At 35.7% G+C, this 13,589-nt stretch overlaps 1 protein-coding gene across 1 annotated transcript; it reads right to left on the bottom strand.

Annotated features, from left to right (window-relative positions):
* Positions 1 to 446: 446 nt before the first annotated feature.
* Positions 447 to 8,999, bottom strand: LOC132640934 (uncharacterized). The gene is made up of 9 exons (XM_060357741.1): positions 8,487 to 8,999; positions 6,825 to 6,923; positions 6,279 to 6,673; positions 5,486 to 5,552; positions 5,319 to 5,372; positions 4,693 to 4,761; positions 4,510 to 4,575; positions 4,357 to 4,425; positions 447 to 716 (listed from the first exon to the last, which is right to left on the bottom strand). The coding sequence occupies exons 1-9, from the start codon at positions 8,595 to 8,597 to the stop codon at positions 675 to 677; spliced, it is 972 nt and encodes a 323-aa protein (XP_060213724.1). The 5' UTR covers positions 8,598 to 8,999; the 3' UTR covers positions 447 to 674.
* Between the last annotated feature and the right edge of the window lie 4,590 nt (positions 9,000 to 13,589).

Genomic DNA, 13,589 nt, shown 5'->3' with positions numbered 1-13,589 from the left:
GGATAGAGAGAAACTGCAGAGTTCCGATGGAATTTCAACTCCAACTCACTCACTAAAGGCGAAATGGCTGCTTAATCTGTTTAGTTGGTCCAATCAGTCCCATGCAAATAGTGCTCTACTGTTTTCTAGACTTTGTTGGTTCCCTAACTTTGGACTAGCCATATACATGAATGGCCTTCATCGGATATTTGGCTTTTCAGCTAGTTCCCAAGATCTATTATAATATCATGTAATAGAGCTAGCATATTTACCTTTGTACTTTGGCATCTTCTTGATGTGAGTAATGAAACTTAACTCATCAAAAAAGTAAAACCTGCATAAGAACTTGCTTTTTCATGTTTATACAACCAAAAGCAAATCAAAGTATTAACTGTGTGCTAGCCAAATGTGTTCATTTGTACTTCTATAAGAGATCTACCCCACCGATGCTTATCCGACACTAGTGATCGTATGACAAAAGAATATGATTTTAGAAACCAAGTCAGGAGAAATATACCATCTCGATTCAGTCTGTCAATAGACATGTATCTACACAAAAGCATACATTTAGGCCCGGAAAGAGGACCGCATACATGAGCTGACATACAGACATATATGAAGTGAAAATAAATTACTGAACCCAGTTTAATTGGCAAGCCTGCCACTTGTCAAGACCCATCACATATACAAAGATATCAACCAATTTCTACTTCCATCATTGTTGAGTGGACCAGAGCCTGCAAGTGGAAACTCTCCTTGTTAGTGTAAATCGGAAATTGTTGAGTAATAAAATTGATGAATTCTGCTCAAGACATGCTGAACAAGCCCAACTTAACCAAGAAACAAGCAGGATATGATGATTTTACACTATTTCTAGATTAGCTACTTCAGAAACGCTACCAAACCACAGAAGATGGACTAGTTATGTACTTAAGTACCACATAGCAGGAAGTACTAAATAGGACATTCATTCACAGACCTGTAGCTAAATGGACCGGGAGGTGGAATAAATGGAATGGCACAAGCTGTCAAGTAACTAATACCAAACTCAACTCGACACTAAGTTTAAGAAGTTCTATAATCCATTTCCTCATTTAATGCACACATTAGTATTTTTCAACCACGTCCTATATCTTGTGTTACGTTGATCCTTCATTTGCCTTGACATACCCATATCTAAGGGGTTTGACAAGGGTGTGGGTGCATCATGCTAGTTCTTCAAAAGGCACAGTGTTACATTGATCCTTCATTTGCCTTGACATACCCATAACTAAGGGGTTTGACAAGGGTGTGGGTGCACCATGCTAGTTCTTCAAAAGGCACCAAAAAAACTTGCCAAAAAAAACTAGACGAACACGTATTGGATTAGTTCCATTGTTCCGCACGCCCATATTGGATATCTACCCGTAAACAGAACTATGTACCTTAGGTCATAAATAATATTGACACTCTTTCCTTTTTAGTCAGTCCCAGAAAGAATGAAACCTTTCTATATTTAGTAACAATTTAACTTTTAAAATACTCATTTTTCCCTTAATGAAATAATTTATAGCCACACAACTATCTATAGCTTATTTTAGACCACAAGTTTCAAAACTCTTCCTTTACTTCTTAAACTCCGTCTAGTCAAACACCTTCACATAAATTGGGAAGGAGGGAGTAGAGTATAGCCTACATCATCTAGTAGTAAAATTAGTGATCACGTCACAAGAAGAAAAACTTTTAGAAGGATCTTAAGGTTAAAATAAATGATAAGAATGCAAAAACCTTTAAAAGACCTATAGACCATGCAGGGATTTTCGGTTTGGTAGTGCCCCAAAAAAAAATCGAATACATGTAAGCTTGAGTTATGCTTAAATTGCGTTTTAAATGAATCGTTCAACCTATTGAAATGAGGGAAATATGGTTGGTAGTTTATTGGCACAAAGTGGAAGCGGTTTGGAGTTTAGAAGAAGCCCTAAGGAGCAAGAAAAGTTGGAAAACTATGCAAGGGGCCAAAGATTCAAATAAGCGAACACAAGGCCTAACTTCCACGAACAACCACTCTCAAGGTATAATGAATCTAGCTATGGTTAATATATACAAATTGTAGCCCTTGAAGTCTAATTTCCAACACTTCAAATTGTTCGTCATTTGGACATTCCTAAAAAAGTTACGCGTATTTTACTAAAGGCTGCCCCGTCAGAATTTTTAATGTGTGCATTCAGAGCAAGGTATGCCACCAAGTTCAGAACGATGAGATTTCATGTGTGCACCCAGGGAGGGCCTAAACGCAAATGGTATTCCTGCACTCTAAAGTTGCTGAAAACTTCAAGCAGGCATATGGTTAGGGCCAGGCCTCACACACGCATGGACATCGGACCCAGCACTAGAAAAACAGCAGAGGATCGAGAGGGAAATTGGAACACAATTTTCTAACTCTTCGGAGCGATTTGGCGGGGAATTCGAGCAGTGGTTCTCTTGGGTTATCCAAGGTGAGTTTCTACCCATATTTTGTGTTTATTAACACTACTATTAACTCCCATTAACATTGGAAATTGCTAAAAGTTATCAATTCTTTAAAAACCAACCAAGAACACCAAAATAAGGATTTTTCTAATGTTTGCTTCAAAAGGTAATTTCGACTACTTGGAACTTAATTATGGAGTATAAATAAGTAATCTAATACTATTTATGAGTTAGGAAAGTAGTTGGAATGAGGTATTAAATGAGCCTAGTTTGATTTGTTGGGGAAGAACATGAATAGTGCTTATGAGTATTATATACATCTTGTAGTGTATAAAATGACTCCAATGGACTATTGAATGGCAAGAATGAGATTAATATGGTTGGTTAAACACTTTCGGATAGAAATTCGACTTGGAAGACTTATAGCCTATGTTTACGCCCTAATGAGTTATCTTGAGATTAAATGGACAATTCTTGATATGAAATGAATATTTGGTGTAGATTGTGAATTGTTGACGATGTTGGAATGACGGGGTTGAATTTGAGAAGTAAGCTAAGGTAAGTTAAGACTTACTACCTCTTGGAGCGTTTTCCTTGAATTCATGCTATCGAAAGCGTTTTCCTTGAATTCATGCTATCGAAATGGATTTGGATATTTGTTCTAAACGTGAATCCTAACTTGTGGGGACAAGTTAGTTTGGATTACACCATAGTTTTCAATTATGAAATTCGACACGTGCAATTTGGATATATGTTTTACGAACATATTGTAGTTTTGCTTTTGGAAGCTAAATTTGATGTTTTAATGAGTGTGTTACGGAATTGCTAAATGCTTCAAAATACTATGAGAAATGTTTTACATTTGTATATGTTCCAAATGTTGAAGTGCGGCCATGCGAACCGTGATTTGATAAAATAAATGTTTCAGGCCCATGATTGCCATGTAATCTATTTTGGATATATATAATGTTTGAGGAGTTATCATGGATAGCTGTGATCGATGTTTGGGCATTGGAACTCATCATCAGGAAATTACACGTCCAGGTGTAGAGTGTAGTATGTCACATAGTTAGTGAAATTGAGAGGTAAATTGTATGCTACCATAATTGTTGAAGTCATACGAAATTACGGTGGAGACGGCGTGTCAAGAAGGAATTTTTGCCCACCATAGAGGCCTATGATGAGCAAGCGGATTAGGACAACTCTACTCCTTATTCACTTTTCGTGAGGCCCCACATTGCTATCGTGGAGGCTAGTTATATCGATTCTTTTGTGTAGTTTGGGCATGTCCCGTGCAATCTTTCATTCCATGTCATTTAGTGTTGTACTTAAGAGTTACATGCATGAACGAAATGTTTTTACTTTATATATTTTTATTTTCTTATTAACCGTGGTGTCGGGCCAGCTTACGCACACCTCAACTAATTCCAGGGGTACTTGCTACCTTCACCAGCACACGTACCGGGTAGCTCTGTCCGTCAAGGCTCAGACAATGGGAAGAAATCACCTTGTGTTTTTGTTTCCACTGAGATTTGAACCTGAGACTCTCAACCCACTTCATTGATCACTGGGCCACACCCTTGGATGCCTGTCTATTTTCATTTAAGCATGAACTAATGGATTTGATTTAAAAATTATTGTTTCACGCATGGTTTTCAAAATGGATTGAATGTGGATTTTAAAGCATATGGTCAGGGTGAATCATATGGGTTGGTTCACTCGGTGCAGCACTCTGTATCGGTGCAGCATTCTTTGTAATAGGGCAGTACAACCTTGGTATGCACTGCAGAGAATAATAATTCAAGGTATAACCTTTGTAATGCATAATGCAGACACGAGTCAATAAAACAAAAGATCAATTGGATGTCTGAACATACAACGCATTATTTTCCACTGCCATCAAGATAAGGCACAAAGAGATACACTAACCTGGAGTTCCTGTTCTGAGAGTTTAAGCCTTTCACCACACTCTGTGACTTGTGCATAATGTTTATACAACTACACAAATCATTGAATCCGCTACAATTAGCATGGATTTGGTCATTAGATTCATGAGAAGAAAATTGATATTTACTGAGTTACCTTAGATAATTGATTTTGTCTCTGTGAGGTAAGATTCTTTGCAGCTGTCAATGAATCCTCCAATTTCTGTTATCATCAAACAGATGCTAGTAAGAAGGACGAAAGAACATCTAGACCAAAGAGATTGTATGAGTTGAAGTATAAAAGAAAATGTTACAAGGAAACCCTGCAACTTATCATAACCTTGGATCTGTCACGTAACTTAGACGCCAGATTTTGCTTCTCGTTGACCAATTCTTCTATCAAAGAAACCTGATCATGTCCACTAAACATTAGCTTCAAGTAATGCATAACTTACTACTGTATCCCAAAGTCAAAAGAAACATTTTTAGTAGAAATAGGTGTAGTAATAAATTCTACCCAAGTGGAAAAGGAGGCCATAGACCCGTCATACAGAAGGTATCACTATGGTGTCTCTCTTCTAGTAACAAAGTGATAACTGAAAATAATAAAGTACATGGTCCGTGGTTGCAGGTTGGACAATCAATGAAATAAGTAAAATAAAAGTTTTTGAGTACTATCAACTCATGACATGCAAAGAATCAAAAATTTCAAGTACTAATAGTTCTAGCTTATATCTCAAGTTGATTTTGCCCTCAATAATTGTGCTTAAATTTGCAATTATACTCCAAGGAGTAAAATGGAAAGCCATCAATCATTCATTTCATTTTCACACAACTGAAACTATTCACACTTGTCTGTTCAAGGATGATCTGCCTAACCATCATTTTGAAGCAACTTACAACACCCAAATATAGCAATGGATCTACTATTCTTCAGTTCCCCTTGGTGTAAAAATGAACACTTACGTCTTTCTTAAGTTCTTCAAGTTTCCGACTTGAGATTTCTAATTGCCTTTCCACCTGAGTACAATCAGAACAAAGTATCACGTGAGATAAAGCACTAACACCAACAATTATTACAAAGTTTGACATTCTAAGACCAATCATCTTTAAAAACATGTTTGAAGGTCTACCTGGTGTTGATCATTCTCACTTGACTCAGCTGACAGCTCTCTACTAACATGGTCGTCTAAATAAGACCTGTTCAAAATTAAATTTTCATCAGAACTTTTTCCATTATCATCACGTCATATTAGATCACCATCAGCAAGTGAGTCGATTTTACATGTCAACCAAAACCAGGAAAGGCCAGAGCCGCAGGGCAAGCTGGGGTAAATGTTTTCAAGCTATGGTGAATACTTTTCTTACTGGAATTTGCAGCTGATAGTAATATTGCATAAGTTTCCGTCATGCCTAAGTGCAACATATAAGCAATAAGCTCTGCGCATCTGTATGATTCCGCAAAATGTAACATTCTTTCTGCATTAGACATGTGTCAAAATAGAAGTTCCGAACAAAGTAAATCCTACATGAACCATCGGCATAATTTCTTCCGGCATGCCTCATATATTAGTTAACTGATGGAATGCTCTGAACAATTTTTCTAGTGCAAATGAAGAACCATAGAAAATCAAAACTAAATTTTTACTATTTGATAATGGGTAATCCAATTTTAATGTGGTCGCAAATTGCATACATGAGTTATTGAGAAATAATATATCAGTAAGACATCCAAGGTGAAAAAAATGGAGGAATTACAAACTAATATGCTTCCCTACAAAATTGCTTGACCCTTCCCACGAAAGCACCAGTTCGGAAGAGGATATAACACACTGTACAATATAATGACTACCAGGAGTACCTCACACAAATTATATTCAGCCTATTTAGTACTAGCAGAAGCACATTAAGAAAAGTATTTCCTACCCAGTCAGTAGCTTAGGCATTTTATACTTCTCTCTATCTCTGCTTTCATGATTACTGTTAGTTTTCTGCATCTTTATAGGCTGGTCCCTCTCGCTTTCCCTGCTACTTTCTCGAATTCTTTCATCATCTGCAACCCTATCTCTATTAACTTGATAATCTCGCGATTGACCATGATCACGAGGTCGGTCATATCCTCTCTCCCTTTTGTGATCGCGGTCTCGCGAATGCTCTCTATGTCCATCATCCCCATGTCTGTTCTCATCACGATCATAGCCTCTTTCCCAATGACCACCTTTCACCCCTCTCTCAGAATGCCGAATGCTTTCTCGACCAAAACCTGATCTGCCACCTCTTGTAGTCACTTCATTTACTTTTACAGCTCGCCCTTCAATAGTCTGGTACAACATATATGTTATTGTAACGTATGATAAGCTCATAGAGAATTTCATGGAGAATTATGACATGCATGGATAGAGAATCATCCATTATGGACTTAAATCACTGGTGTAATAAATAAGTTAAATTAAAAGATAGATGAGAAGATACCCTTCCATCCATTTCAGTGATGGCATGCATGGCTGATCGAGGATTCCTGAAGGTGACAAAGCCATAACATTTTCCCCCAACCTTACGGTCATTGATAATCTGAAAATAAAATATCCAACTTCTAGAAGTAAATATAGATGCAGAAAAAGAAAAGCAATTGCAGCCAACAAGGTCTTTCAACATTACCTGCTGCTCTTGATTCTAAGGTACAGTTTTCAACCAAAGCCACAAGGAGATATTAGCTACTTATCATAATGAGCCTATTTAGTTATACACAGAAATCCACTTTATAATACATTACAATCACAGCTTTAACTTCAAGGAAAGAAATGATGCCAAGTGCAACAAAAGAATAAAAACTAAAAACTGCATGATTTCTAACTAGAAACTGAATGCAGTCAAATTTATCGAATCCATTCTCCTCTTATAGAATTTTTCCTTCAACTATTACAATCCCTCCGACTAGATTTGGATTTCAGCTTATCTAATTCAAACATCGCAAAGTCACAACCTTTTTGGCTTTGGTTCACGTGAACCCATGGTCACCCCTCCAATCTGGGTATATTGTATACATTATTCTTATAATAATTGTTATATTACTTGCTCTTGTAGCTTTTTATCCTATTCAGCTATCTTCTTGAAATTCTAGATCCTCCATTGTTTTCGGCATGTAAGAATAAAATGCTTAATGGGACTTGATATAAATACAAAGACTCATAACAAGCTTGACCAAACCTTTATACTTCTACATGAATTGCCTTCAACCATCTATAATTTTAGGAACCAGTTTTACACGCATGTCAGTACCAACCACTTACAGTAGAAAGGCAAAGGTATTTCTCATTCAGTTCCACAAAATAGCATAATCCTTTAAAAGGAGACTAAAACTTGTTCATGGAGCAGCATTTTAACCTTCTCTTCAATTAATAACTAGCTAACATATAACTTAAGCAACTATTCTCGTGCGTGTGTGTGTTTGGGGGCAACAAATTTGAAATGGAGAATTAGCTCACAGAGGACTTTGTATTAATATTACTCCCTCCGTTCACTTTTACTTGTCCACTATACAAAAAAAAACAAAAATTCAATCTTACTTGTCCACTTTAGCATATCAAGAGAAAGACAAACTTTTTTTTTCTTGTTTTCCCTTAATATTAATTATTCATTTCCAAATCATATTTCAAGTCTATTGAGACTATACACCAATTAAAATCAGTATTATGGTAAAATACATACTTCATTTATTACTCCCTCTGTTTCAATTTATTTGTCTTACTTTTCTTTTTAGTCTGTTTCATTTTTTGACAACTCTTTAATTCAAACTTTCCACTTGGCCTATTTAAGACCACAAGATTAAAAGATATTTTGATACATTCTACATATAGACCACAAAATTCAAAAATCTCCTTTACTCTCTTAAACTCCGTGCCACGTCAAAACCAGACCAACAAATTGAAATGGAGAGAGTAATTATTAAGGGACGTGCAAAATTAAAAGTGAAGAGAGGGAGTACCAAGCAAAAGCACATATTTCTAGGTAAAAAAGTCCGTTTTGCCTAGGCTAAATCCAACTATTTGCTAGAAACCCAATTCCATAATTTAGAAGACCAAAAAGAAAACCTAATAGTATGACAAAAAGGTGAGATAAATAATATAATAGAACCTTAGTGTGTACAATAGCACCATAGATATCGAAGACTCGACGGAGAGTATCTTCAGTGGCGGTGTAGGGTAGCCCTCCCACATATATTGAGCTCTCGTCGTCAACTGTCATTTTCTTCTCCTGCACAACCTTGTCATTTGCAACTGCTTCAATTCTCTTTGTTATTCAGTTTCGAAAATACCACCTGAAAGTTCAACTCAGACACTTACATCCCCTATACTATAAGAATTATACACTTAACACCCCCCTTAAAACAAGTTGACTAATTGAATACTTGTCGAATCGGTTTGTTTGTTTTCCATAAATGATATAATTGACAATTCGAAGTTGCACATTATCCCACCGTTGTAATACAAGTTATTTCCGTTAACTATGGCTACGAACTATGCGAATTGAACTGTCAAGGCTGAAAGATCCGTCGTGCAATGCATATGTTATTGATTGAGTTGGTAAGAGTAATATTTGAGAAAAAGAGTCAATTATATTTTTATTCTTCAAAATCCACACTTTTCCAAACCCTAAACACAAATATTATAACTGAAAAGTTCCCTCATATAATTTTTAACTGGAAGAATAAATAAACAAACTAAAATAAAAATAATAAAATATTATAATTAATAAGAATACAAATAGCTTATATTTTTAAAGTGCAGTAAAGTTATCAAGTAACTTGTGTTCATCTTATTTACATTTATAAGTTTGAAAAGATACATGTCTCAAAAAGAATTTATTTCTCTGTTTTAATCAAATGTGTGAATAAAGATATTCAACAAAAATGTTTTTCTTCTTTCTTAAATTCACAAAAAATAAATACATAAAAGCTTCTCATTTTTAATTTACTTATTAGTAATTATATTTTGATATACTTAGTTACGGATATACCTTATAGTAGGGCGGGGCATAAATACCGAAAACCTAAAAACCTGACGGAGCCGAATTAATTCGATTTTTCAGTTCGGTTGCAGTTTTTTCTTCCTCAAAGTTCGGTGTTCAGTTATGGGGTTCCGGTACTTCGGTTTAACCGAACTACAAAAAAGTTATATACTCAGGAACTTTTACTATCAGACATTTTCTAGTGTTCTTGCGGCTGCTCGTTTGCTGGTTGCTGCTAATAGAAACTATTAGGCTTGTCAAACATTTCTCAGAACATTGTTATTTCATACATGGAAAACGGATCTAAACTTTTTTTAACTTGTGTCACTGATATTTATTTTCTTCAGTTTCTTACTTCAATGTCTCAAACTTGAATTTTACTTTCAAGTTATGAAAATTATGTGATAGACTAAACTACTGATTTTGTATTTTCCATTCGCTTCTCGGAGTCGAAATTTTTTATTTATCCTATCAATACTTGGTGTATTATCAGAATGGGTGATGAAGCTGAATGACTAAGCACCACGGCTTGACGTTAAGCAATAAGCTCATCTATCTAGTACCTTACCATTTATAGTTGTTAGATTTGCTTAAGTCTAAGAACTTCAAGTTTCTCATATTTTTTCACGGAACCAGATGAGTGTCTGAATTATAGGAATCTGATCCTTTTCATGAACGAAATCTTCTGAATCACTAAAATTTCCTATTAAGAACTTATTTAAGACCATTGCACTGATTTTGGATCTTTTGATTGCCTAATAACTATAGCTTTTTTTGAATTATAAAACATAGTAGCCTATTTTTAAGTAAAAAAGTAGCCCATTTTACAAGCAGAAAATAGCCAATTAATCAGGCCCATACCAGAAAAACTGAATTAGAAAAACCGAACAGAACCGAACTAACCCACTTTCAGAAAATCGAAAACCAAAGAAGCGAACCGAAGTTTGAAAAAACCGAACTGAAGAACCGAACGCCCACCCCCACCTTATAGGGGTGTGAGTGTATGATTTCTATAGTTAGGGGGTATAAGTGTTTGATTTTAAAATACATGGGATGATTCCGAAAAAGAGTCATATTATAGGGGTGTTTAGTGTAGTTAATCCTTCTAATTTTTATTTTTTGGGCAGTTGAATTCGTAGTAGTTTGGAGATCCTGGAGGTCACAGGTTCGAGCCTTGGAAACAGCCTCTTGCAGAAATGCAGGGTAAGACTGCGTACAATAGACCCTTATGGTCCAACCCTTCCTCGGACCCCGCGCATAGCGGGAGCTTAGTACACCGGGCTGCCTTTTGGAGATCCAGTACGAAGTAGGTGAGATGGCCATTTTCGAGCGTGTTTGTGAATTTTTAGCCATAATTTTAAAAGTAATAGGGAAATAGCTCCACTTTAATGCGAAAATAAATTCGAACAGAAACATCCTTATTCAAAATATAAAAGAACTTATAAAGGTTTCAACCCCATGAATCCCATCTTTGGGTTTTGAAACCCCAGCAAACTTTTGAACCCCATGAATCCATCTTGGGTTTTGAAACTCCAGCAAACTTTTGAACCCTAGGAATCCTTACTTGATTTTTGAAATTTCAGCAAATTTTTTAATCCCATGAATCATTCCTCGATTTTTGAACTTATAAAGGTTTGAACCCCATAAATGTATCCTTAATGTTATATCCCGTATTTTGTACGTTCAGATATTTCAAGGTAGTCGTGATAAGTTAAGGGAATAACCATGTTCCAAATTTGTTTTTAATATATAAGTTGTTTATTAGTATGGAAATAGTGAGAAAGGTCAAGGGTAAAAAAGGAAATTCACAAAATGGCTCATAGTAATATTGCGGAAGGCTAGGGGCAAAATGGGAATTTCACAAAATGTTCAAGAAAAATTCTTAAAGAAGGCCACTTGGCCGTGTGGCATGTATGTATACATATACATATAATTGTGGAAAAGAGATGACAAAATACCATAATTAGTCATCTTTTATTTTAATTTTTAAGAAACTTCAAGAAAAGGGTCATGTGTTCACATGGTATTGGAAGGAACTATATATATATATATATATATATATATATATATATATATATATATATATGTAGAGAGATGACCAAGCAAGACACATAGTCATCTTTTATAATTCTAGAAATTTGAAGAAAGAAAGAGAAGACAAGGGGAGCTAGGTTCGGCCAAGGTTGGCAAAAAAATTGAGCCATGGAAATTGATCAAGAAAAATTATTTTCTCCTAGTATTTCAACCAAATGGAAGGCCCTCATCAACATGAAGGAGTTGTTGGAGCAAGCAAAGTCTTTATTTGTGTAATTCACAGGCCCTAGCCGAGTGGAGAAGCTAAAGGATGAAGGTAAGATTTAATCCCCTTTTCTATGTGTTGGAGATGGTTGTGAATGTTGTAGAATGTAGAAATGGATGAAATTCATGAAATAGGTGTGTATAGGGATGTGGCCGAATAGGGGTTGGATTGGTGAGATGTGGTGAATTGATTTTTACTTAGTAATTTAATTATTGTTGTGGTAGATTCTATGATGTAAAATGAAGGTTTAATGGTTTGAAATGAAGTGGTAATTGTTTGTGGATTATTGAAGGAGCTAATGTGATTTTGATATAGTTTCTTGTAATTATGAGAATGAAGTTGTGATCATTGTAGAATTGTTGAAAGAGTTAGTATGACATTAATATGGTTTCTTATACTTGTAAGAATGATGTTGTTAATGTGAAGAATGCTAGTGAAGTTCATAAATTTGGAAGAAAGTAATGTGTTGTTGTCTATGATGGTGTGGTGAGATTTCGGGTGGAATGGTATAGTAGTTGGGCTAATTTGAACACTGTGCGGATTGTATGAAATGTTTTTAAGTCTTGTTTGAATGGTCTTGGACTAGTACTTAAATGAGTGAGCATTGGTGTTGGCTTGATCATATGTGGTTGGATTTGAATAGAAAAGACTGCTAGTATTAGAATGCATTTTGAATTAATTGTTGAAGTTGGAAGTATGATTGTTGGTATTGTTGTTGATGATAATTTAGCCGAGTTGATTTCTCGGATTGTTGTTGATAAAATTGGCCGAGTCAGATTCTCGGGGATGGTGTATTTACAGGGGAGATGCTGCCGAAATTTCGGCAGATTATAAATGAATTCATTTAAAGGATTAAGACAAGTATATGGTGATGAATCTAATGATTGCGTCAATCTTCTTGAATGTAGACTAGCGATAACGAGCTTGGACAATTAAGCATAGCGAATAGGACGTGGAACAGGTATGTTAAGGCTCGTCCCTTTCCTTCAAAGGCATGATCCCGATGTTATGATTTCATAAATGTTTCCATATTCTCCTTGTTTTCAAAAGATAGATGTTTATGATTTCAAGACATGATTCTTTTCCGATAACCCGTCAATGTTTTCCAAAAATGTTCGTATTTTTCCAAAACAAAGGTCTATGGTATTGTAAGCTTTTATGACAAAAACGATGGATATGTTTTACATCGATATTGATGATGTCGAGGATGAGAATATTTCTATGATAACTATGATAAGAATGATTTCATGCTTAAAGGTACTTGGTACGATTACTGCTTGATTTTTCCAAAAATAGCTTCTGAAACGTTCGTAAAAGGTTCTGTACTTCAAACGCTCATAACTTTCTTATACTAAGTCAGATTGACTCGAAACTTGTTTCTGAGCCTTCAGGTGTCGGTTTATGTACGTTGTTGTTCATTGCTAGTCTCATCTTATAATAATTGTTCCTTCAAGGTGAGACAAAGTCATGATGATTATTCCATAATGTAATCGGAGGTTACCGACCTTACGTCACTCCGATGGATACATGACTTTCTTTGGGCTCTCCTGCATGCTGCTTATATGATATATGTATATGTATATGTATATGTATATGGGGAATATGGGGAAAAAGGAGATATGTTGCGCTATAGACGCATTGCCACCTGGTCAGTTGGCGTAACTTTCATCCCGGACGCGGGATATATGTGGGGGAGCCGACGTTGTTCGGCGCTATGACATGTTCTATTTTCTATGTATATGAAAAAGAAATGTTTTCAAAGGAAAGCTAAGCATGCATGGCATCCGCCCTAAGAGGCACTCAGATGTACAGGTTACTCTTCTACCTCATGATATGCTCTATATTTCCATTCTGTTATTATTCATATTTATATCCCTTACTATGTTACTATTCATGCCTTACATACTCAGTACATTGCTCGTACTGACCCC

This window comes from Lycium barbarum, chromosome 5 (assembly GCF_019175385.1).
Source record: "Lycium barbarum isolate Lr01 chromosome 5, ASM1917538v2, whole genome shotgun sequence".
NCBI classification, from domain to species: domain Eukaryota; kingdom Viridiplantae; phylum Streptophyta; class Magnoliopsida; order Solanales; family Solanaceae; genus Lycium; species Lycium barbarum.
Note: the sequence above shows the minus strand (reverse complement) of the source record. Positions and strands in the feature narration are given on the sequence as shown.

Bases quoted from the DNA above. Each gene is read 5' to 3' on its own strand.
- LOC132640934 (XM_060357741.1), bottom strand. From the start codon at position 8,597: ATGACAGTTGACGACGAGAGCTCAATATATGTGGGAGGGCTACCCTAC. The intron at 6,674-6,824 runs GTATCTTCTCAT...ATGTTGTACCAG, and splicing joins TCACTGAAATGGATGGAAGG to ACTATTGAAGGGCGAGCTGT. The intron at 717-4,356 runs GTTAGTGTATCT...TTCCACTTGCAG, and splicing joins TCTCAGAACAGGAACTCCAG to GCTCTGGTCCACTCAACAAT.